This window comes from Ailuropoda melanoleuca, chromosome 1, assembly GCF_002007445.2.
Source record: "Ailuropoda melanoleuca isolate Jingjing chromosome 1, ASM200744v2, whole genome shotgun sequence".
Lineage (NCBI taxonomy): Eukaryota > Metazoa > Chordata > Mammalia > Carnivora > Ursidae > Ailuropoda > Ailuropoda melanoleuca.
This window is the reverse complement of record NC_048218.1, coordinates 66,062,298-66,087,709: the sequence shown is the minus strand read 5'-3', so window position 1 is coordinate 66,087,709 and position 25,412 is coordinate 66,062,298. Positions and strand designations below refer to the sequence as shown.

The window sequence follows — 25,412 nt, the reverse complement described above, 5'->3', positions numbered from 1 at the left end:
GGAGGGGGAGGTGGGCAGGGGGCGGTGGTGTAGGCCCCAGGAGGAGGATGCAGGGCAGAGCAAGAGGGCACCAAAGCCTTTCTCTAAAAAAAGCAGGAAATTACAAACCGCCCAGTAAAGATCTTACCCTCTAGCTGCCCCAAGGTTGCAGCTCTTTGACGCCACCCTCCTAACAAGAAGAGCTCAGGGGACTGAACCACAGAGACTTGTCAGCATGCACCCTGGAGGCCTGTCCAGGGCTTGCCCTTTTAGCACAGCAGCGGTCACCCCCACCCTCCATTCCTTCCCAGGCCCTCTGGCCATCTCCTAGGTTGCTGGCTGGCCTGTGTGCCCTTTCTGCTGCAGGGCAAGGTCAGTGTGTGTGTGTGTGTGTGTGTGTGTGTGTGTTGGAAGAGGGGGTGGAGCCCTAGCCTCAGGGCGGAGGGCGCAACCTCCAACGCTGCCTCCCTGAACTCTCTCCCAGGCACACTTCCCAACCTCACGGAGTCTTAGCTCTCCCATCTATGAAATGATGCCCATACTCACACCTGCCTGGCCTACCACACAAGTAGATGGGAGACCAAACGATGTACCACCAACGGGATGACTCTGGGTGGGTCTCTACTCTGGGACAAAGTTTTCTGTATAAAAGGAAGGGCTGGACCACAAAACCTCTAAGGTCAGGGGTGTGAGAACACTTTAAAAACCGACATTAAAAAAAATATTATGTATTATAATTGCTACAATGGCACTTCAGTTTGACAAATGAGTGTGGAGTCACGCTCACTGCTGGCTTGAGGGGTGTGGGGGTTGGAAGTGTGGCGAAGAGAAGCAGCAGGGGGCCAAAGTCTGGCAGGCAGGAAAGGCAGAGGGACTTCTCCACAAGTGGCCCTACTGGTTCTCATCATTCCAGGTGGCATGAGACTCTGGGTCTTGCTTTGGGCCCTGAGGTATGATCAAAACTGTTTATACCTTGAAGGGAGAGGGCAGGAAATAGCAGTGGATACTTTGCCCAGGGACAGGGCATCCTGGGGATGTCCTGAATTGCTAATGTGGTTAACAGGACAGACAAACAGTGAAACACAATAAGCACGTAACCCTTAGCACAGAGCCCCGCTGCCTGCCACGATGCCTTTCACCCAGTGCACCCCACAAATGTTTTCTCATGGTAACATGAAAGTCACATTATTTTGTTTGCACAGACCTCCAAGAAAATGAAAACGTATAGAAGTGTTTCTTGGATGGACTTTTGGGAGTGTTTCTGGCCCCAAGTTTGCAGGAGAACAAGACAAATACACTCTCAGCTATAACGCAAAGCAGAAGGTGACAAGTGTCTCAGATACAGAAGGTATATGGGGAGGGTGCAATCCCATCCCCGTGGGGGAATCACTTTCCTCCCTGTCTTCCCAGAGACCTTTCCCGTGGCAGCTCCCCCAAACTGGACCCATCAGATATGACCCCCATTTGACCTAGGTGCTCTTCTCTGTGCGTCAGCCAAGGGCATCACACAACCTAGGGATCTTTGGGGGCTCCTGTGAACGTACATCCTAACTGCCGACTTCTCTCAAAACTCAATTCTTGATTTCGTTTCATTGAGGGATCATGGAAAATTATCTGGAGCAAGTCCATTTGGAAGAGAGCATTGATGACGCTCTGTGTGGTCTTGGCAGGCCTCAGTGACTGAAAAGGAAGGCATGACTGCACCAGCACAGGCGGGGGAAAGCGAAGCCCAGGGCCGGCACCTCCACACACCACCCCATTCGATTCTCATAACAAGCCCAGGTAGCTAGGCAGCAGCTCAGCCTTTTTTTTTTTCTTAAAGCAAGACCAGAACCCAACAGATGATGGTTCTATTTGCTGAGAAAAACTTATATTCCATCACTAAACAAGGTGACAACCTTGAAGACAGAAGACCCTGCTGTGGATTTTTGCGGAAAATGAATAGCAAAAGGGCAAAAATTATTACAGAATTCCTGATCTATAAAGAGGGTTAGATGTCATTAGTAGGGCAAGCCTGCAAGAAGGAGGAATGGCAGGCATGTTTGGATGGGGTGGGTGGATCTTTATCAAACTTTATTAATCTGGAGATTCTTTTTTTTTAAGATTTTATTTATTCATTTGAGAGAGAGATTGAGAGAGAGCATGAGTAGGGGCAGGGAAGGGGCAGAGGCAGAAGCCGACTCCCCACTGAGCAGGGAGCCCGACGCAAGGCTGGATCCCAGGATCCCAGGACCCTGAGATTATGACCTGAGCTGAAGGCAGAGGCTTAACTGACTGAGCCCCCAGGTGCCCCTCAATCTGGAGATTCTGATATGTCCCCTGACAAGCCTGATCTCTACCCCACTGCCACCCCGGCCGCTTCCATGACCACACATGTGCCCTGCCACACCACCCCTCCTGTTGAAAGACATTTTCACAAAGAGAAAGAATTGTTCATGAGGACACCATGGTGTAGGAGTAGAAGAAAAGTCGTAAGACACTGAGCTAGCCCAAATTCTCCATCTTCATTTTTTGGGGAACATAATTGGAGGTCAAAGATTAAAGATGTGCCTGAGGTCTCCCAACTGGCAGAGTGGAACTTCAGAACAAATCTGAATCCCCACTCAGCTCTGTTTCAGCCCAGACATGGCACCATTAGGCATGAAGAGAATGTCAGCATGCAAGAATGAATATGCAGGAAGGCATTTAGAATTCAATTCTCCAAAGGCAGCTTTCCCACAGGCAGCATGGTACGGCCAGTTGCCTCGAAGCAACTGCGGCAGTCTCCTGTGAGCACATGCCTTGGTCGCAGGGGAGGTGGGCACCTAAACACCCTCCCAACAGTGGTGCGGAAGGTCTGGGCTGGAGCACGTTCCAAGCACAGCTTTACACAGGAAACCGCCCTGTGCTGCGTAAACCAATAATGAGCACGGTTCCAACGCTGGAAGCCCTACAGGGTGGTCTTGTCCACTCTTAAGGGAATTCTCTCACAAGGAAGTAGGAATATGCTTCTTTCTGGAATGGCTTTGGGCAAGACTAGAGCATGGGCCTCCCAGTAGACATCAGGATTTACTCAGAAGGTGAAGGTTTCTGTATCAGTTAAGTCAGTTATACGCTGGAGCCCCTCGAGGCCCTTCTTTCCTGCAAAGACTGAGAGACCGTGGGCCTTCCGCAGACTGCAAGGTGGATGGTGTGGCAGCTTCAGTATTTTCTGATACACGTCATTGGCGTTGGCACATTGGTGGGCATCGTGAGGTCACTCTGGCTGTCACCAGGATGACAAGGCTGGGTTCTTCACAGTGTGTGGGAGGTAGACTCTCTGATCTCAAGGTCTTTTCCAGCTCTGCCATTCTAAGATGGGTCCTAGGCACCCAGGAAAGGTGGGGGGGGCAGCTAGGAAGGATCCTCCACTGAGCAGCAAGAGGACGAGGAGCAAATCTACTTAATGACCTTAATACCACAAACTGCCCTGTACTAGAGAAGAGGCCTCCCTTCTCTCTGGTAGCGGGATGCAACTGCAGGGCAGAAACGTCCAGGGCACAGGGTCCGTGCAGCTGTGGGGGCGATCAGCCGTGACACAGGGCTGCAAAGAGAGCCATACTCTGCTTCTTGCTCATGAGGAGCGACCCGCCTGTGGTCTGTGAGCACAGTGGAGGACAGGCCCATGAGCTCCAGACTGGAGAGCACGGGACCAAGGCACAACATATCCAATGTGATGCACTGTGAACTACTTGAATCACCTCTGAGTTGCCCAGTCCTCCACAGGTTGCTCATTAAGGCTTTCCTATCATTCCTGAACTGCAACATTGCCTCTTCTCTAAAAACGCCCCAATCATGGAGGCTGTGCCTGGGGCATGGGGAGCACACGGCAGACATAAGTAATAATAACTAGGGGTTTGAGACAGCCGATGTTCCAGGACACAAATTCCAGCCTACTCATCTTTATCCAAGTGCCTTGTTTTGGGCTCATGACAGCTGTTCAACAGAAGTTTATTAAATGAATGGGTGGCCTGCCTTATGAATGATCTGTGGAAGTGTCTGTACTCCCGAAATGTTTACTTGGCAGAGAAAATGGCTCTCCCCCATCCCACCCCCCACTTCAGAGGTGAGGGGAAGGTGGGGAGAGATGGCTTCACTCCCCAAGGCCAGCTGGTAAATGGACAGCAACACCTATGATTCAAGCCCCGGGAAACAAGCTGCCACCCCACAGGCACAGCGCACCCCTTCACAAAAACAGTAGCTGGGCAATCACCAGTCTTCTCAATTTGCTGAGAGTTTCCCAGACCTGGAATTGCATGCCTCCCACAAGCCTCCCACCAGAACGGAGGCTAAGACGTGGCTCATGCAGTAAGTATTTCCTCACGCTCTTGTAGTTGTGGATCCACACAAGCCTTACCCCAAACCGCCACCCTCCGCACCCCCTTTCAAAAACGCCAAATAAGTCAAGGGCTGAGGCACTCGGTTCTGCACAGATATTTTAAATTAATCTTGAAGCAACTTAAAAGGACTGTTTTTCTCTCCTGCCCCACACCCAGCACATTTTCTGTGGCAGCTGGGTCAAGCTTGAGCCACATTTTCATCACTGACTCAGTATCAAAATATTCCTGGGCTGCCCTCTCCCCAACATCCCTTCACTGCCCCTGTTTCATTTTTTTTTAATAATAATTTTTTATTATGTTACGTTAGTCACCATACAGTACATCCTTAGTTTTTGATGTAATGTTCCATGATTCATTAGTTGCATATAACACCCGGTGCACCATGCAATACGTGCCCTCCTTAATACCCATCACCGGTCTATCCCAATCCCCCACCCCCCTCCCCTCTGAAGCCCTCAGGTGTTTCCCTCTTTTATTTTTTATATTCTTCCCTCCCTTTCTATACACACCAAACATACCACACACATGCCACACACACACACACACACACACACACACACACACACTTCTTTTTATGGTATTAACACACCATGGGACATGGATGCTAAACTTAGAGCCCTGCATAGAACTGAGGGATTATATACTTGGATAGGGAAAAAACAGGCCTTGATTTTCACTAACGTCTAACCGAAATAAAGCATTCCTTTCAATTATGAATGTAGGCAGCAAACTACATTAATGTTAGCAATACTCACGCCTCTGACATCAACAGAAACACACACGTGTTACCCTGAAGTATCATTCGTGCTCATCACTACTTCAAAATTATGGTAGTTATAACACTTCAAATAGAGCTTGCTATTTAACGTGGTCCTAAACAAGCATAAAAGTTGTTATTCCTAAAAATGGAATAACTGTACTTCAATAATTATTTTCCAAGCCTATTTATTATTTTGTACATTTACAAATGTTATTCTGGGAAGGGTGCATAGCACAGAAAGGTTAAGAGCCCTGCTGTCCAGTGAGCATTAGAAGGTGGGATGTGAGATTGTCCCCAGAGTCATCAGGGCGTGGGCCTGGAGGCTCAGGGCTAACAGGCAGTGCTCAGTGGTAGCATGAGGCAGCTCCTGGGAGCAGATGGCTAGCAGGGCTACTGGGTCAGAGTTTGGGTGGGCTTTGGAGACAGACCCAACACTGGCTCTGTCTAACCCCCAGTGCAATCTTGGGCAAGCCACTTCATCTCTCTGAGCTTCCAGTGCCTGTCAGCATCCATTCTGAGCTTTCCCTGACTGTGAAATAGGGACAATAATACGCCATTAGAATCTTGTGAGCATGAATTGAGAAGATATATGCACGGCAGAAATTACTGCTTGGTTGACCAGTGCTTGGCTAACTCTAGAAGGTCAGTCTTCCCTACCTGGGGATTTCTGAGGCTCAGGTGTTTTATTTTGTTTTGTTTTCGAGACAGGTACTATCTGTGCCTTATGAAGGCTTCCCATAACCTTGAGCTTCAGGGATGTGGTGAAATGCCTCCAACAAAACACTTCTAGGCAGACCTGAGCCCCTGCCTCCCCTTCTGACCCTGGCTTACGGAAACAGGCACCCAAGCCAGACTGCAAAGCAGATTCTCTGCCCCACAGCAGAAGAGACCACAAGTAAAAAGACGTCCAGACCTTTCCAATATTGCCCACAGGAGCCAAAGTACCTGCCTCTGGCTTCACAGAGCAGCTGCTTCTGACCTGGTGTCTCTCACTGTTTGGTGAGCAGTGACAGGGATTCTACAGTCCCAGGGGTCCCTCCCAGGGTGGGGCAGGCCAGGGTTGGACCTTGGCTGCTGGGTCACTGGGCAAGGAGGCCTCAGGAAGGCTGGGGGAGACCTCACAACTCCTAAGTTTGTGCAAGAAACCCCTCTACATGTCCCTTCCAAAAACTGGCTTAAATGATGTTCAAGAGTTCTTTTGTGGAAAGCGGCTACGCAGTCTTTAAAAATCACATATATTGATTTTCATCTGATTATGAACTATAAAAGATTAGAAAGCACAGAAAATATAGAAAGAAATTAAAATCAATCATAAGCTTGGCCCTTTGAAATCAAAACTAAGCACTGTGGTGAGTTTTTCCCCACTTACACCTATGTTGGCACTCTCACATAAATTGGGATCATAATTATATATAGTTTTGCAGCCTGATTTCATTACTTAGAAATACCTAGAGACATTTTCAATACAGGCTCTTAAAAGACACAAAACCATATGTCAGACGCTGTCGGTAAAACTCACAGGTGACTGAGATGTCATGATATCGCGAAGAGTAGTATTATGCATTTAAATATACGTTCTCCCCGGAAAACTGATAGGAAGAAAACCCATTTCACTCTTCTTAAAGCATATATTATGTATGAAGTAAACTCTCTTTTTTGGCTTGGAGAGAATCTAGAGAAGATACTTTTGTGTCTTTGGCAAAGAGGCACAATCTATAAGAGGCACAATCTATGTTTCTTTTTCACTTTCTCATATATCCCCTGATAAGGGGAAAGCTTTGAAAATTCACTGCTGGAAAAATGGGGTCTTGCTTGAGAAAGTACTCAGCAGCTGAGGAAAAACCTCCACAAAGAGGTGGTATGGAAGGAAGAGGCCTGAACTTCAAAGGGAAGAAAGCAGGATTCATATGTCAAGTCTGCCATTATAGCCCCAAGATCAAAGAACACCCGTTTCCTTGCATGTCAGCAGAGACACCACCACCCACCTCAAAGGATCAAAGGGCCGCACAGATTCAATAAGACGCCGCCTGTGAAAGTGCTTTGTCAATGGTAAAGGACACTGCCCGACAATAATCACGAAGTCCCAACAGTATGATTATTTTTGTTGCTTCGCCGGCCTGAGCCGCTCACTGCGTGTCCTGACGGGCAGCGCGCAGAAGGGCAGGAGTGCGGACTCTGCAGCCACCTCGCACCGCTCAGGCCGGCCATTACTCACCTTCCCAGTTTCTTCATCTGTAGAATGGGATGATGATAGTCCACCTACCTCATAAGCCTCTTGAGGTGATTAAAATGCGTTAATTTACATGTGGTGCTTACGACAGTACCTGGCACATAATAAACACTATATAAGGGGAGCTTTAAAAAGTCAGTGATCAATGACTGAATATATGACTGAAATAAATCAGCCAAAACCAGTAGGCACATTTTTGAGAAAGAGAGAACATGCACGAGTTGGGGGGGGGGCAGAGGGAGAATCTCAAGCAGGCTCCACATTCAGCATGGAGCCCCACAGGGGGCTCGATCCCACAACCCTGTGATCACGACCTGAGCTGAAATCGAGAGTCAGCTGCTCAACCCACTGAGCCACCCAGATGCCCCCAGTAGGCACATTTTTTAAAGCTTTACACAAAACTACTATTCGTCAGGAAGTTGGACTGGCAGCCTCCATAAGTTTCCCTAGAAAGCTACGCACCCCCTACCCCCAAGCCCCGCTGGGGTTTGGTGGCTCCCCTCCTACCTTCTCGGCATCCTGCTCGAAAAGCCGCAGCTGGAAGCACTGGTCCAGCTTGAGCTTGCGCACGTGCCACATCTGGTGCAGGTGCTGCCGGGTGGAGTGCAGCTTGTCCAGGAGGCTGGTGATCTTGGGCACTAGGCTCTGGAAGTCGGCGCTGCCCGGGATGCAGTTGCGCCCCGAGAACCCGTCGCTGCAGCGGATACACTGCAGCAGCCGCTGCCCCTCCCGGTCCAGCTCCTCCACGGGGGCCTTCAGCACCTTCTTCTTGAGCTGTGTGTGCTCGTCGATGAGCCGCCGTGAGCCTTCCACGTCCACAGGGAACTCCTTCCGGGCCAGCATCTCCTGCAGGTCCTCGAGGCGGGACAGCAGGTGCACAGCACTGTTGAAGAACTCCTCCAGGGAGAGCCGCAGCTCGATCCACTCCTCGTGGTTGTAGTCCAGGGAGCCATCGAACTCCTCGGTCAGCTGGGAGGGGTCCACCAGCTTCGTGAGGCCCTCCACGGACACCATGCTTGTCTGGGAGGGGCAGACACAGAGAGGGGCACTCAGCGATGTGGGGCGGGCAGGGCAGTGGTAGGCAGAAGACAGAAAGTCAAGGGGAAAGGCTGAGATAAATCCACACATTAATGACCACAGCCTCCCTCAGAAAGGGCGAGTGGGAGAACATGCAGCCCATGGGGCAAGAGCCACAAATCAGCCAGGGTCAGCGTTTCAACAGACTGGCTCAAAGTCCGGGACAATCTCTTGAGCCTCTTATTCCTTCCAAAACTGACTGGCAAGGCCATAGTAGCCAAGGAATCCTGAAACATCAGCCCCTGCCTTGCTGCATATCATAGGGTAGGTGGAGAAGCAGAAGTGAGAAATGTGTGGGTAGCGAAGGGGAAAGGAAAGGGGGTGATAAGAGAGGTCTGGCTCACCTCGAAGATGAATTTGGAGCTGCCAAAGTTGGTCTTCTGCTTCTGCCAGAAGTTGTCGGGTTTGATGATGAGGGCCACATGGATCTCGGCTGGAAAGGCTTCCTGCAGCGTCTTGAGGAGGGGCTTGATGAGGTCCCACTTGGAGCCCCGCATGTCGATGATGACGGTGAAGCCACGTTTGCACACGTCCTCACTGTGGGGAGGTCAGAGGTCAGGCACGGTCACTCTGGGTGACTGAGACTTGGGTGAACAGAGTCAAAAAGCATCCAGAAACCTGCACTCCTTTTAATCTGGACCACCCCTCCAACTTCACACCAGTCTCCTGGCTGCCTTCCAGTCCAACTCAAAATGTGCTGCCTCAGAAAACCTTTCCAGATTAACCCCATCTGACCCAGGGCATTCTGGCTTCTCCCCGCACTTAGCGAGTAACTCAGCCTTCCCTACACTCAATTGTACTTGTTTGGATGTTTACGGTTAAAGCGTTTATAATTGTGTTTTTCTTTTTTGTCTCCTTTTCTTGCTCCTGGCATGAATCATGCTTTCCCTATTCGAATGCAAGCTCTCTAAAGACAAGGACCCTATTGCCCTTAAATCTGAGATGGAAAGTCTTTGGTATGAGCTCTGTCCTTCCCTGTGCCCACATCAATGACAGACACTGGTATGCTTTACCACTGAACCCAAACTGGGCCAAAAAATCTTTTTCCATAAAGGGCTCTAGGCTGATTCTATCAATAGATTAGCAAATGGTACAGGAAGCATTGAGAACATACATTTGCCACCACTGTATTTAAAATGTGTAACTCGTAGTTCAAATATATATCAACTTTTTAAAAAATCAGGTTGCTGTGTCATGCTGATTGCTCTTAGATGGCCAAGGGTGGGACTGGTTGGGACATGGATGTAGTCCAGTTTTCTCATGTACTTCCATTACACCAGTCCGGTGTAAAAAGTCGTGTTTCAGGAAGCTAAGAGAAGGGAAACGACTCTTGGAATCAAGGCCAGATGAAGTGACAGTGACTATCCTGAAAACCAAAAAGTAATCAGGCTAAATGAATCAAGATGTTGCCATACAACTTACTAAGTAGCAACATTTATTTAAGCACTTGGACTTTAACTATAACTCCAAAGAAATGGAAGGAAGAAAAATGCAGGTCAAAACACTTATAACATGTCAGTTTGGAAGAAACTCTACGTTTTGGTAGATAGGGGTCTTTCCTTCCATCCTTCTTAGTTTATTTAACCTATGTACCTATTTTATGACTTAAAATACATTTTGGTTAATTCACATTTTTATATAAATACTGGTATAATATTACTTTAGGGTGTTTTCTTTAATTTCCTATTTCCCAGATAGCACTTGCTTAAACCACTGTGCATGCTGCATGACCCACAGATGTGTCCCACCACCTATCAATCACCTAGAGCTACTGGAAGTAAGGCCACAACTGGAGGATTTAGGCCGCAAAAGGAAACAAAGCGCCTTTTCAGGCTTCATTCTCAAATCTCAACCAATGATGAGAATGTCACAACCTGGTGAAGAGACCACAGCCCCTGTGATCGTGTGAATGTCTCAAGCATACAGCAGCTTGCTTAGGCTTCCCAGTTAGACAGAAAACTCCCTGGGCATGGAGACTCTCTCCATTTCTTGTTGAGCCATCCAGGTGCCCCAAAATTCCTAATACTAATGGTTAAGTTATTCTACCATATTTCCGATTACCATTTCTTGTTGATACAAAAGACTAGACTCAACATGAGTGGAAGCATGAGTCTTTTGTTCCTCCCCAAATCCTGCATTCCAGAGGAAAGGAGTTGCCTCTTCTTTGACTCTTACTGAGTGGACAAACGTCCAGAGTCTTCCATAAATAATTTTCTCTGCCCTATCATCTGAAAGCAAGGTGACTCTTTCTTAATTTATGAAATTTCTTCCCCATTAGAAGAGAAACACCTGCTAATTATAGAAAAGTTAAAATATTCAAAGATCTACATAAGACATGCCAATGGTAAGGAGCTATAATACTCTGGTCTGTTTCCTTCCTGTCTTGTGCATGTAATTTTCATACTGCATAGTGTTCTCCTTTTACTGCAACATAGAATTTGTTCTCATACCTAAAATGTCTTCAAAACTATTACATTTAATGACACATACTCCATCTTCTATCTATAACATAACATAATCATTTTCCTTATTTCTTTTTTTTTATTTTAATGTTTTTTTATTATATCATGTTAGTCACCATACAGTACATCCCCGGTTTCCGATGTAAAGTTCGATGATTCATTAGTTGTGTATAACACCCAGTGCACCATGCAATACATGCCCTCCTTATTACCCATCACCAGCCTATCCCATTCCCCCATTTTCCTTATTTCTTTACAGAAAGGCATATCACCTTCCATGTTCACTAACCATGTGTGAGAGCCTTACTGTAGCCTCATCGGCACTGGCCACTGAATTTTTTAAATCTCTGCCCATTTTCTAGGAAAAAATATTGCATTACATTTATATGTGCATTTCTTTGATTACTAGCTATAGATTATTGGCCCCTAAGTATTTCTCTGTGACTTACCTGATCAGTTGTTTTATTCATTTTCCTATTGGACTTTACCGGCTTCTCTCATTGTTCTTAACTTTACTTGGCTTGACTCACATTTGTTGCATGCCCACTATGTCAGGCACTGCAAGGTAACTGTGGTCTTGCCTTTCCTTAGAGATGACCAGCTTCCTTGTTTACCTAATCCTCTGCCTCCACTGGTGTCACTGTAACTATGCTGACAAGAGAAATCTCTGTCCCTAATGACAAACAGTCAGTGTTGCCACCAAGAGCTGGAGTGTGACTACCCCAGTATCTAAACGTGGTGACCAGTAGCAGCCTATACACACTATTAACTAATAATCCCCGACAACCAACAGTAGGAACCAGGCACTAATATTCTCTAGGAAATTCTTCCTAGCTCAGGAGATGGGGACAGATGCCCAGGGGCCGCGTGCTGAGAGCTAATCTAATTGGCATCTTTCTATGAAAACAGCCTGATCTCCCAAGGCGCTCTGTATGTTTGGTTTCAAGGAAGGAGCATGGTTGGGGAGGGAAAAGAACCTTTTACCAATGCTTATTCTATGCCAGGGACTGTGGTCGGGCCCTTGACATCCACTATTTCATTTTATCCTTACAATAACTTATAAGCTTGGTATGGTTATCTCCATGCAAGAAATAATTGAGGCACAGAATTTGCCTAAAGTCACATGACTACTAAGTGGGTAAACAGAGAGTCAAAACCAGGACTTTAAAGCCCACTCTCAGGTCACTCTATCATATTATATCCTATCATATTGCCACCTCATGTGTTTTTGTGATTGGGGGTGGGGCTTAAGAGTCCATGTTGGGGGATTAGGTTAGGTTAGGAGGACAATTAGGACAAGGACTCCAAGTGTATGCCCACCATTCTGCAGTCTGTGCAAAATCACAAGATCACAGAAGCAAGAGAGCACGGCATATTGAAAAGTTCTGGCAATTCACTCTGATTTGGGCACATGAGTAAGAAGCAGAGAGTGATGAGAGGGTGCTGCTCTAAGTGCTTTAGAGAGCCCTGTTCTAGGTTCCCACCCTCCTCTTGCACACCCTCCCCTCACCAGGAAACAAAGCAACTTGCCACGTAGAGTCCACCCACTTTCTAGACTAAGCTCCTACTATCTAAAACCCTAAAATTCTCTGCCCAAAAGACCTTTAACCTACTTCCTGGGCCCACGTGTACCTCTCTTCCAGGTCCAATCCCCCAAGGACAAGTAACACCATCAATATGAGCACAGGGATGTGGTCAGAACATGGATATATGAACCAGGGTGTCCAGACGCATGCAGGGGAACAGAGCTGGGCAGTGGGCAGAGAAGGGAGGCGACCATGGGCTAGGGGCCAGTCTCCCTGGATTGCCAAGTTCTAGCATGGAACTCAAATCGGTCCAACAAATCTAAATGTGAAGTTGCTTCCTAATCCGTTATGAAGATTTATTTGTCAGGGGCGCTTAGGTGGCTCAGTCGTTACATGGCTGCCTTCAGCTCAGGTCACGATCTCAGTGTGCTGGGATCGAGCCCCGCATCGGGCTCCCCACTCAGCAGGAAGCCTCCTTCTCCCTCTCTCATTCCCCCTCTTGTGTTCCCTCTCTCGCTGCCTCTCTCTCTGTCAAATAAATAAGTAAAATATTAGGGAAAAAAGATGTATTTGTCAAAGTAGAGGGTAGATGCTTTATTTAACAGTTTGTTAGCTTGCTATATTACTTTTCAATATTTACACATAGGGTATGTGGGTTTCCGTTTGTACTCTTGCCCTGGGCATCACAATGTTAGAAGCAGGCCTTCCGAACAGAGGCAGGAACGAAGGCAGACCTCTAATCAGGATGCAACTAAAACCATGGCAGAAGCGCTGGATTTATCCTAAGGGCAGTGGGAAACCACTGAAGGGTATCATTCAGGGAAGGAAAACGAACAGATGATTCGGAAGAATCTCCCTGCAGCTGTGCAGAGCGAAAGTAAATTGGGGTCAGCCAGAGGAAGTGGTCAGAGTGGAAGCAGAGAAGCCACCTCCTTTGGGTCTTTGCTAAAATGCCTTCTACCTGAGGTCCCCATTGGGCCATCCTATTCAAAGCTATGGCTGCCACCTCGCACTCCCTACTGCCCTTCCCTTACTTTTCTCCTTAGCGCTTATTACCATCTGGATCATATAGTTTACTTATTCATTCCTAGTCCATCGTCCCTCACTGGAAAGTAACATCAGGGATTTCACTGCTGGGTCCCCAACGCCTGGTGCCTGGTGCATATGAAGACTCAGCACACTGAGGTAGCACTTAAGGGCACAGAATCTAGAACCAACCTTCCTTGGTCTGAATCCTGGCTCCATCACTCACTTATTGAGGAACCTCTGGCAAGTTACGTTTAACCTCTATGTCTCAGCCCCTTTACTGTAAAACATGAATAAACATGAATACGAATAACTACATTACAGGGTTACGTTTGTTCATGCACATGAAGCGCTTACAAGGGTGCTGGGCACATTATCTGCACTTTGTAAGTCTCAGCGGCCAGAAGAGATGCTGTGGGTGTCCCACCAGGGCCCCTTATTGACCCCTGCACCCAGCCTCCAGCTCTAAAAGCATTGCAGCCAACAGCTCACACCTGAGCCCATCTCTGGAGACTTTCCTTCGGCTGATGGGTGACACTTCTCCAAGAGACACCTGGCCAGTGACAACCCCACACCAGGTTGGGGGTGGGGGGAGGACAGTGCCTTTCTATTATAAGACGCCAAAGCTCAGACCCTCTCCTTCAAGGTGGAGTAACTATGAAGTGCGACTCGAGCTCCAGAGGCTTCTCATTCTCCCAGTCAGTCTCTAGCTAGACTTTAACTGAGACCACATTCTTGCTGGGCCCTTCCTCTTCCCTCCTCTGCTTCTCCAACTCCCTTAGAAAGGTTTTCTGAAGAGAATGCCCTTAATAAATCATTTACACCTGAATCTCCATCTCAAAAAACACAGCCTAAAATATACATCTATGAATGTCCTACATACATGAAGTTCTGAAGGCAATTTGATATGTGGTCTTAAAATTAAAAGAAATCCAGGTTGCCAATTTTGACTCAGGAATCATACAGAGACTGACAGAGTAGGCATTCAATAATATTTGCTGAATGAATATAGTCATGAACTGTGGTAGAAATGCACAGAAGTGAGCGAACACCCAATGAAAATGAGTAAGGTGAAAAGAAATTTCCGGAGTCAAAGATAGGACGTATGGGAATATCAGTGTTTAAGAGATGCAAGAAGAAAGTAGAGAGCCTCAGGAAAACCAAGAAAGGAGTGAGGTCAAAGAAATCAGGGAAGAGGGGGTTTCAAGGAGGAATCGCTGTGCCAAATGCTGCAAAGAGGTAGGTCATTAACTGAGATCAGAACCGTTGCATTTAGCAACAGAGGCCTTGGTCCCACTGGTCAGGGCAGTTTCAGCATATTAGTGCAGGGACTGAGTGGAGCAGGGAAGTAGTCCTCCTACTTGGTCTCTGAGATGATTACAGGAAATGTCAAACTAAGTCATCAGAGGTTGCTTTTGGTACACTCCCATCCCTGGCCCAGTCTTCCCAACTCTGGAAACAACCAAGGTCTGCACACGGCTCTTTGGCTGCCCAGCCCCACGTGGCTCCCCAGCCTGCCTCCTCTACAAGCCTCCATGCCCTCTGACTTCTTTCCTCTAACTCAGTGTGCTCCGTGGAAAGCAGTTTGAGTAAACAACTTACCCTGAAATATAACAGGTAGCCTTCCTTTTCCCTTGAGGTTATTTACCTTTTAAATGATATTTATTAGCCCAAATTAAATGTTCAGGGGCCGAGTACTACTGCACTGTATATGGGGGGGATGGACGCATAGAAAGATGAAGTTTGGAGAATAGGCCTTTAAATCCAGTAAGGAGGGGAAAGGAGAGTGAGTGGCCCTGCTCATCTCCCACACCCCTCTCTCTGAAAGAGAGCACATCCACCGCTCACTCCCTCCTGCCCCACTTGTTTCCCATCTAGGACTTGAGACCTGGACCCCCCCTCAGCCAGCTTCTCACCCTTTGTGATAAATCACAGCCCCTTCAAACTGCACAGTAAACTGTTTCATGAACTCTCAGGAGCCCTTAGGCCCAGGCCATAAATGTATACTTTATGATTGATTGGATGTTTCTTGTACTCAGTTCTAGACCATTTACTCTTTTGTTCATTACACGTCACTGGAGCTGTTCTCACTCGGCCACATTGTGCTATCTCAAGAAAGCATTTGCACTGCTTTATGCCAATGCTTCTCAAACTTTAGTGACTTTCGTTATCATCTAGGACACTAGTTTAAAAATGCTGATTTCGGGAACCCCTTGCAGATATTATGATGAAAATCAGTCCGGGATGACACCCAGTAGGCTCCCCAGGTACTCCAAAGAAAATACGTAGATCTCCTAGGTGTGACTTGTGGGAGTTTAATGATAACTCACATTGTCTAAATCAGATTAGGATAGGCATTAATAAAGAGTAGGCAGCACACAGCCAAACAGTCAGGGCAATGTCTGCAAGGCCCACCAACAGCTACGCTCGACAGGAGCCTGTCAAACATGCTAGCAGGTTTCTCTCTCTATATCGTCATGTTCTCTCAATAGAGTCATCTATTGGAAGCACAGGCTTGGGAGGACTTCTGTCCTCGTAGGGTACTTCTCTGGTTCTTTTTGCAAAAACTGAGCTCCTCCTCTCTTGGCCTAGAGAGACTTTCCCTGAAAGGCCTGGTGGCTGCCTTCCCCAACATAGCAATCTGTGCTCAACCAGACACCTGCTAGAGATCTGCCGTCCCAGGCTTCCTTCTCTTCTTCTAAATTGCCATTAAATCATTATGGAGTTTCTGCTTCTTATCATACACCTGACCTGGCAGGCTTATCTAAACTATCTGGGCAAGTCCTGGGTTACCTCTGGGTCCCCCTTGCCCTGCCCACATCTGATGCCCCCAGAGTTGTCTCTTGATCCACTAGGCTGTTAACGCTGTTAAGGACTGTCCCAGGTCTGATTGGTACGGGTATGGAGGGCTCAGTGGTGGGTGATAAAGAACCAATTAACAGGTGTGTTACCACTGACCCTTTACACTCCTGGTGCCTCCCCCATGGCAAACAGAAATCACAATTTAGCAGCACACTGTTGAACCCAGTCCCCCAAAATGGTTTTATTAGGCACGACTGTTACTGTTGCTTGTAATGCATTCAAGTGTCTTTGGAGAAGGCTTAAACTCGCCATTCTTTAAACCACTCCCAGCTCATCCACACACTCACATGATCTGTCTGCTTGTTGGCCTTTGGATTTGCTTCCTCTATCTTAGCTACTCGTGTCATCCCAGCCCTATTTCACACATTTGAAGACTCAATGCCTTTAGTTTGGGGGGCAGGGATTAAGATCCAGGTGCCTCAAGTTAAGGGTTGCTCTGGGGCCTGAACAGCAGGGTGGAGCACCTGTAGGCCAAGGCTTCACCCTGGGTTACAGCTTTGGCCTCAGGAAGTACCTGCCAATCACTGCTCACTCAACTCCTTGTCCCTGGCCAAGTGAAGCCCAGACCAGCCCTGGGCATTCCATCTGGGCCACATCAGTGAACCACCCTGGATACCATGCATTGTCATCTGGCTAAGGGGTCAGATTCAAATGCCACCTTCTCCCGCAGGTTTTCCCTGATCTCTTCTGTCTGAGGGATCTCCCTCTCGCTAAAACAGAAAACATTGTTATCCATGCCTCTCTTAACTGCCATATTAGCTTCAATCTTGTATTAGACTTTGGCCTCTCATACCTCTATGCCTTCATGCTTGTCCACACCAACCCCATCTTTGTCTAGATAACTTCTACGCCAATTTCAAAGCTCAACTCACATGCTTCCTTCTCCAAGAAGTCTTCCCTTACTCATACGTTTCCTTCCACCCCACTCCATTTTCACTGGGATAAAGGTTCTTCTCACACATTGCTATAACCTTGTCCTTACTCTGCATGGCAGCTGTCATATGTGGGGTAACTGCAGCCAACTCTGGCTAATCGATTTCTTTATCCCTCACAGGCATTTATGTGGCTTCAAAATGAGAGCTTAGTTATGAAGGTACTTCATAAATAATATGGTGTTATGTAAATATATTGTATTATCTATTAGTCCATTAACTTACTCATCCAACAAATACTTACTGAGCCCTTACTCTACAGCTGGCCTAGTGCTAGGCACTAGCAATATAAATGTGGACAAGACAGAAACATGAAGGTTACATTCTATGGGGAGAGATGGACACCAGATAGTAGCTAAATAAGGAGAATAAATGCAAACTGTGATAAGTCTTAAGAAATTATCAGGTGGTCTGGACAGGTCACTATGAGGAACTGACATTTAGGCAGAGAACAAAACTATGAGAAGGAGCAAGTTAAGGAAATGCTGTAGAAAGAATAATATAGGCAGCAGCAACAGCCTGTGCAAAGGTCCAGAGGTAGAGAAGAGCCTGTGCGCTGGCTGCTCCTCCATTACAGGGAGGAGACAGAGGCAGGGAAGTTCAGTAAGGAAGCAGGAGACCAGCAGCCAGATCTAGGTTGGAGCTCTAAATTTGGGGAGCTCAAAAACTCAAGCTGGAGAGAAATATAAATTGGGAGCCAAACTAATGAAACAGAGCAGCTGTTTTTGATTAAAATAGGACATACACATATTAATGATAAGAGCTAATTTTATTGAGCACATGACAATCTCTGTGTGCCAAAAATTATGTACGCATTATCTTATTTATTCCTCACCTGAACCTCACAATAGCTGCTATTATTTCCCCACCCTATAGTTAAGGAAGCTGAGGCTCAAAGAAGTTGAATGACTTGCTTAAAGTCACCAGGAAGAATCAAAATCAGTATCTGAATCTGCTCTGTTTGATTGCTGTATCTGTCACGCTACCTTGTCTCAGAGAGACAAAGATGACGTGAGCTTGAAACAACTTTAATGCTTACTCCTGCGAATCCTTCACTTGTTGCCCTCCACTCTAAAGTGAAGGATTCGCAGGAGTATGCATCAAAGTCACTGCAAGATCAAGTTGTCTTTGTCTCTCTCTTTTTAGAGTTGAGGGCAGCAAGCTCCCAAGAGAGAAAGTGATTTGCTCAGGGTCACACAGTTTGGGTGGATGTTTTGGCCCTCTGCACTACATATCCAGCTGTCAATCTCCCTGCTTCCAGTCTTCTATTAAGCCATGAGAACTCTGGAAATGAGAAGAAGAAGAATTCTCCCCAATATCAGATAATCAGGGATTGGAGGTCCAGGGTACCCTGTGTTGAGTACGAAAGCCCCTTCCCAGGAATGAGGGCCATCCTGATGCTGCTGTCCATGTGCTCTGGCAGCAGAGGGATGGCCTAACCTCGTGTGTCCCAGCTCCTGGGATGCCACCTGAGCTTTAGCCTGTATCTATCTATGTCCAGTAGTTTCTCACTTGAAAGAGCTCCTGGAAAAAATCTAACATCGAACCATCCTGATGGCAGGTGGAGGAACAGAGATCCACAATGAGCACCACATCAACAGACCTGGCGAGGGGGCAACAAGGGTTTGTGCTTGGTGGGTACCGCTGGGAGCTGCTCAGGTGGTACAAGTTGCGGAGCAAAGGATGTCACCAATATAGGGTGTCAGAATCCTAGTGTTGGGGTCCAGGAAGGCCCAGTGCTTGGGCTATGGTGAAGCAGAAGTAATTTTCAAATTAGACTTACTCACTAAGTTGTCCAGGGAAGGTGAGAAATTGCACACTGTGGTGGGAAGCTAGACTGGTCACTGAGCAGTGGATGACAAAAAGGAAGGACAAGGTAAGTGAAGGACTTCCTGTGTAGTGACAGGAACATGGGCCGTGCCACACACAGCTCTGTCCCCACAGGTAGAAGCCGACAGCATTGCAGGATGATTCGGAAGGATGACTGGAGAAGTCTCACCCACACTGCACGGACAGTCTTTAATACCTGGAGGCAGTTCTCCATGAACAGAAAGAAACCAGCAAGGAAGGAAGAAAGAGTAGCCCCAGTGAGTTACCCACTGCACCCTTTTCCCTAGAACTGTGCTGTACCTGTGTCTCCCTAAAATCATTTCATGGGCTTTCTCCATTTTGGATCTGAGCAGAAAGAAAGGTCTCTGGAGCTCTGAGGAGGAAAAGATCCCCCAGACCCATCTGTGTCAGAGTTCTCACACCCTTCTCAGGCCCTGGAGAGTCTCTGGCTATAGGATCTAGATTTCCTTTCACTTCTTTGTCCATCATTCTGATCTGGGTTAACCGTTTTCTACTCCTTGCTGCTCTTCTAATAGAGCCCTATGCAGATTGCCCCAAACCACACCACATCCACTTTCTTAAACAACCAGAAATCAGCAGGTGTTAAAGAAAAGTGCTAAAGACACATTAGCACCAGCTTTAAAGTTTCTAATTGGTATAATCAGAAGCAGTAAAAAAAACATTGGAGGAGACAGTGCCTTACTGAGAAATGAGCCATGCTCTAGGGAACGCTGTGTGGTGAATGAGTGTTTGCTGGCACAGACAGTTCTCAAACTGGCCCTTCCCAGCGGGGAGGGCTCCTGGATGGCTGAGTGGCTGAAAGGCGGGAGAGAGGAGCTTCAAGAGGTGGCAGCCGCCCCCCCCACCAACCACTGATCGTGGACCTCTCTTGGCTGGCTCACAGGTGACTGTCCACCACCAGCTGGCTTTCTGTCAAGTTCTCTTCAGAATCCATGTCAATCCATTCAGAGGTTTTTGTTTTGTTTCTTATTTTTTATTTGTTTCTTGGGTTTTGTCTGTATTTTTTTTACTGGAAGACACTCTTTGTCCACTTCCCCAGGTCACGATTATTCCACGGAATTTGTGTCTCTTCTGCCCATTTAACAACATATCTTTTGCATCTGTACCTCTGACCTTTGATGCCAGGGCTGGGGGGCAAAGGTCAAAGGTGAGGCTTTGTCTTAAATCTAAGCCCCAATTCCTCCTCTAGAAAGCGAGGAGACTGACTAATTGGTGTGGGGTTGGAGTCAGTAGTGTCTAAAAGTTCCCTGGTAATTCAGATGCACGTCCACAGTTAAGCCACTACTACAGTAAAGATTCTGCAGATGTGCCTGCCCCTTTCCAGGTCTAGGAGCTCCCCCCTGGCCAGTCCCCCAGGCTCAATTCTCCCAGAAGCAAACCCAACTCTTGCCCAAGTCAGAGAGACCCAGGGAAGCCTCATGATGGAGGCCAAGTGAAGAAGGTTTCCATTTCCACCTTTTTAAAGGCTGTTGCTTAATTCCACTCAAATGATGCTGTTTAAACAAACAAACAATGCAGAGAGCAAATGTGTCCAGAGCAAGGATATGGCTGATTCTCCCATCTTTCCCTCTCTGCCACCTGACCCCCACCTCCAGAGCTTAGTAAAGTACTGAAGAGCACAGACTCAGGCTCCAAGATGACTACAAGCATCCCCAGGTGTGGCCATAAAATGATAGGTCTAGTGGCCTAAGAAACACACCAGGACCCCTGCATCTACATACTGACCTGTCCTAGATGCCACCTTAAAAAAATAGGGGCCAGCCAGGGTTAGCTGCGCAAACTGTGGTGTCCTTGCTAATCACCAGGTCACATGACCATCTCACAGGCTCTGAAACATAACTTCTATTCACCAAAGGAAGAGTCTCCGCTTTCTAAATCAGACTGGCTGGGGGGCGGGGCATTTGGAAGGTGCTACGCTTGGCTTGGCGAAGAAGAGCTTAGAAACTCCTAGGGAAGGACAGAACAGTTGCTGCTACAAGTCTGGGGCTGGCTGGCAGAGAGGGAGGGCGGTGGAGGGGCACGTTCAGGGAGGCTGGGATGGAAACGGACATGTCGATTTCCTGATTTCCCACCAGCAGCCTTCCGTCCCGTTTCCCACCCTGCCCCCACAGAGCTCTTCATCCCTTCCTTCTGGGGCATTCAGAACATGAGGCAGAAACAAAACAGAAACCAAAGCGGCAGAGGGAAAGAAAGAACAAACTGGAAACTGAAACCACAACATTTCCACACAGCCATCCCCTGTCCCTGTTGCCCCCAGACACACTCCAGGGCCGTGTTCCTCAGGCCTTCCCCAAGGCCCCTTCTTTCCCCTATCATCAGGCTGGGTACAAAATAGTTGTCTTTTAACTTGGAAAAAAATTCATTGTAATCACTGCTCATACATCTGTGAGGTGTAAACTGAAGATCAAGTCCACCTTCCTGTCTAACCACAGCACCTCAGTCACCCCAACAAAAGACAGAAGGAGTTTTTCTGAAACAGGGAGAAAGAGAAGAGAGAAGAGAGGGGGCCCAAGCGAGGCTGCAAGGTGGGGCCAGGGCTGCCCGCCCACCACCACGAGGGCATCTCCCGCCTGCCAGGAAGCACAGCAGTGATTCTCCTTGCTCACCCCAATCCCTGTGGCTCTCACCACTCCTTCTCCTCCTGCTGCTGCTCCCCGACTCTCCCCACCCTCGCACGGGATCCCCCACTCTTCACCTGGGCTCTGGTTTCCTGGCAGGGCAGGTGGAATCCTCATTAATAAACCACCCGTTTCCTGTAGGAAACAGTCTTTGGTCAAATCGCACCTGTGCACACCTTTACTCCTCCCCCTCCCCATCCTCCTTCTCAGGTAATGGTACTTTCTTGAAAGTCCAGCACTATTTGCCTATAGCATAGGCAGATACATGCCCAAACATACCCACCAACACAGACACCCTCAGCTACCCCTCATGCAGTCACCCCTGTATGCCCACTGGGCTTTACCAGCACAGGAGCTCTCTTTCCCATGGGGCAGGAGGCCCTCATACTGCAGCCAGCCCTCCTTCCCTCAGGCACCCGGCCAGAGTTGGCCTGGCCAAGGGCACTGATGAGGTCTCCATGACGTATGTGGAAGAAAAACCCTGTGATGGCTTAGGCACAAGTGGGGAGCCTGAGAACAGCAAGGAAAGTCACAGAGAGCCAGACAGAGGTAACCTGAGGGAGGGGGACATGTTTGGAATTGGAAACTAAACAGGCAGGTCTCCAACGGGTCTTTGTTCCCACCTGCAGCCAGCTCATGTGTGCGTGGAATAATCCTCTGTTTATGACCATGGGGAGTTCCTGACTTCCAGTACATGCCGCTCTGGGGGCCACCTGCTGTCCTAAGGCTCTGTCCATGTCAGGTGGTAGCGCTGGGTTGCAGCAACAGGTCCCAGCAACACCACTGGCCAGCTGGGCAGCCTTGGGCATGTCCTAGCACTCTCTGGACAGCACTTTACCGTTTCAGAGTGAAGGGGTTGGCTTGGCTGATCTCTACAGCCCCTCCTGCCTCCAGCTCCAGGATTCTAATCTACCGACTTCTTTAAAAATCCAGGTCAGATTTTATGTCCAATCAGTTTTCTCTGGTTAAGCCCATTCACCTGGTATGCCTGTTGGAACCACTGCCTTGAAAACATTCCATTTTGTCTTCTCCAGTGGATCCTGGAACCTCAAACAGACTGCAAGACTTCACAAGGGCAAGAACTGGGTTCCCCGTCATTAGCCTGTGCGTTCAGGGGCAGCGTGAAAAAGCTAGAGGGTTATTGGATCATTCCCTGCGTTGGTGCACAGGTAAGAGCTAAACAATCTTGTGTATGCACAGAATGAACTCTAGACCAATCTGCAGGCATCATAGTGGAACATGCAGCACTGTGAGGCCTGGATGAGGGGCAGGAGTGGCTCTGGCCTCCCTCCACCCCCAAAACAGGGAGTTTCCCTTCAGCAAATGGGTTGGAGGCCTGAGTTTCATGCAGAGGAAAACAGCCTACCCTGGGGAGATGAGTGCACATTCCCTTCCTGGGAAGGAGCTGGGGCAGAGGGGCATGTCACAGCACGAGGCTGAGACCTTGCCTCAGGCACCGGGCCAAGAGGAGTTTCTGTGCAAAACCCAGCACGTGAATTACAAGCGTTGCCAACAGATGAAATTCCAGCTTAAAATGGCACGTAACAGTCTAAGAGACAAGAGGGAGAACAACATGAGTTTGGGGGTTTTGAGTAGCTCTCAAAACCAAGGCTGGTCCTTGCCTGATGTAGAATGAGATGGGGTGGGGAGAGGGGGAGGCTCTGAGAGGAAAGAGCAGGGCCATCAGGACACACACGTGGCTATGTCAGTAAATCATCCAGAAAGCATTTGTCCTAGCTGAGTCACCAGGCTCTGACAAAGTGCTCCGGTCTGAGTTCCGGGGGAGGCGGGGCTGGCTGTCACACTTGCTCAGTTTGGAAACAGGCCTACTCCTTGGTGAGACAGAGTCCACTTCCGGTTCCCTAGCATGCTCCACCATGCTCCGTCTTCTGGCCAAGGGCTCTGCCTTCTCTCTGCCATAGAGCCAGCCTGCCTGCCTGGTGGGTACTGCCGGTGGGTACAGCCCCTCACACAGGAAAGAGGACATCCTGAAGGAAACCTGTGTCTGCCCTCACTGACTCCATGTCTGGAAGACAGAACCTGGCACTGGCCCTGAAGGTTCTGGGCATGAGACCCTGCCCTGTGCCCTTGGGGAGCTCTCAGTCTAATGGAATCCAGCCAACTTATGAGGTGCTGCTCTGCAAACTCATCCACCAAACAAGACCCCCCATCTCCGCCCTCAAGAGGCTCACCACCCATCAAGGAGAAAGCCTGCGCACAGTCAGAACTCATAGAAGAGACAGGGCCCATCACTACTTGATGATGAGTTTTCCAGATTCCAAAGTCATTTTCAAGTTTTGTTCAAATTATGAGTTCTGCTTAAGTGATGGATGCTGAACTTAAAAGAAAGAAACACTTAAGAATTTTTTTGTTTGTTTGTCTAAAGCAATCCAAGAAGAGATGAAATGGAGTGAAACAGGCAAGAGGGGGGACATTTTTCTTTTACTAAAAGTGACAGTGGCAAACCGGTACCGAAATTTTTTGCAACTAGTGAACATATTCACCAGGGTTATACTCTCAGCCACAAAAAGGCCTAGATAGTGGTGTTTATCTTATTCTCATCTTCTGTGTTCAGAGACAGGAAACCGTCTAAAAGGGAAGGTTTGAAAAGACAAATGAAGACTTTTATCTTTAATGTTTGTGACTGATGAAAATAGAGAAGGGGCCAGTACAAGTTGCAAGAGATAACTATGCTTGGGGCACAGTGACTTCAATGTACCTAAGACTCGAAAACAGACCAATAGGAAGGATTTTTTTTTAATTTGAAAAAAGATTTGACTTCATAAAAGAAAATTAAGAATCAGCATAAACATATCACATTATTGAAGCATTTCCCTTCCCAAAAAAAAAGCACCATAAAATTCCCAATTTCAACTGGCAACTTTTATATACCCAAGTTAAATATTTCCACAAATGTTATTTTATTGAATATTTATTAATAGTCCTCTGAGAAAAATTATATTAAACCCATTTTGTAGTTGGAAAAATAATTTTGTTATTTAGTGCTTACTTAATTTTCTGTGTTTCAATAAAATTTTGAAAATGTAAAGCCTGAAAAAAAATGTAAACCCTAGAAAATCCAAGATCTAAAGAGGAGAAAGCAAAATATTACCATTGAGAGCCTCTAACAAAACCCATCTATGTCCTTGGGTAGCTGAGCAGAGGTACTCCACCACTTGGTGGCAGCATACCTAATTTGCCAGCATGTATCTGTTAAAGGCAATCTATAAAATGAGTTTTATAACATAAAATGTCAGTATCCAACATATGCCTAAAAATGTGAACAAACCCCAAACACCAGTGAAGGGCACACGATAAGACCTAACCAATGACAGGTGAAGCAAGAAATATAAAACATGTTAAAAACAATGATATAGTAGAGAAGGGAAAAACTGCCCCAAATCTGGAACCCACTAAGTGAAAAATACATCCTTCTTCCCCAGTTTTAGCCTGTCTCTCCAACATCTCTATTAAGGGAACTCCTTATTTCCGACATTGACAAATAAATCAGAACTAAATTTAAATCATCCTGATCCTCTAGCATAAATTCCAGAAAAAACCTGAATGTCCTGGGACTTATTCACCCGACATGTTGAAATGTACCTAATCAAGGTGGCACTAGAAATACCAGCTTCCCAATCAGCCTGCTGTTAGTGAGCCACGAGCTGCAGGAGCCTAAGGCAGAAAACGCAGCGCCACACCTAAGCTTGAGAGGCTCGTTCAACATTGCT

The 25,412-nt window shown here is 47.5% G+C and overlaps 1 protein-coding gene across 19 annotated transcripts in view; it reads right to left on the bottom strand.

The window, feature by feature from the left end:
* The window catches only part of KALRN (kalirin RhoGEF kinase), a 641,300-nt gene that overhangs the window by 414,697 nt on the left and 201,191 nt on the right, over positions 1-25,412 (bottom strand). For all 19 annotated transcript variants that reach the window (XM_034659631.1, XM_034659642.1, XM_034659663.1 and 16 more), the window contains exons 4-5: positions 8,749-8,941; positions 7,835-8,347 (exon numbers count right to left, since the gene is read on the bottom strand). In XM_034659631.1, coding sequence (XP_034515522.1) covers positions 7,835-8,347; positions 8,749-8,941 — 706 coding nt within the window. The remainder of the gene's footprint in view (positions 1-7,834; positions 8,348-8,748; positions 8,942-25,412) is intronic.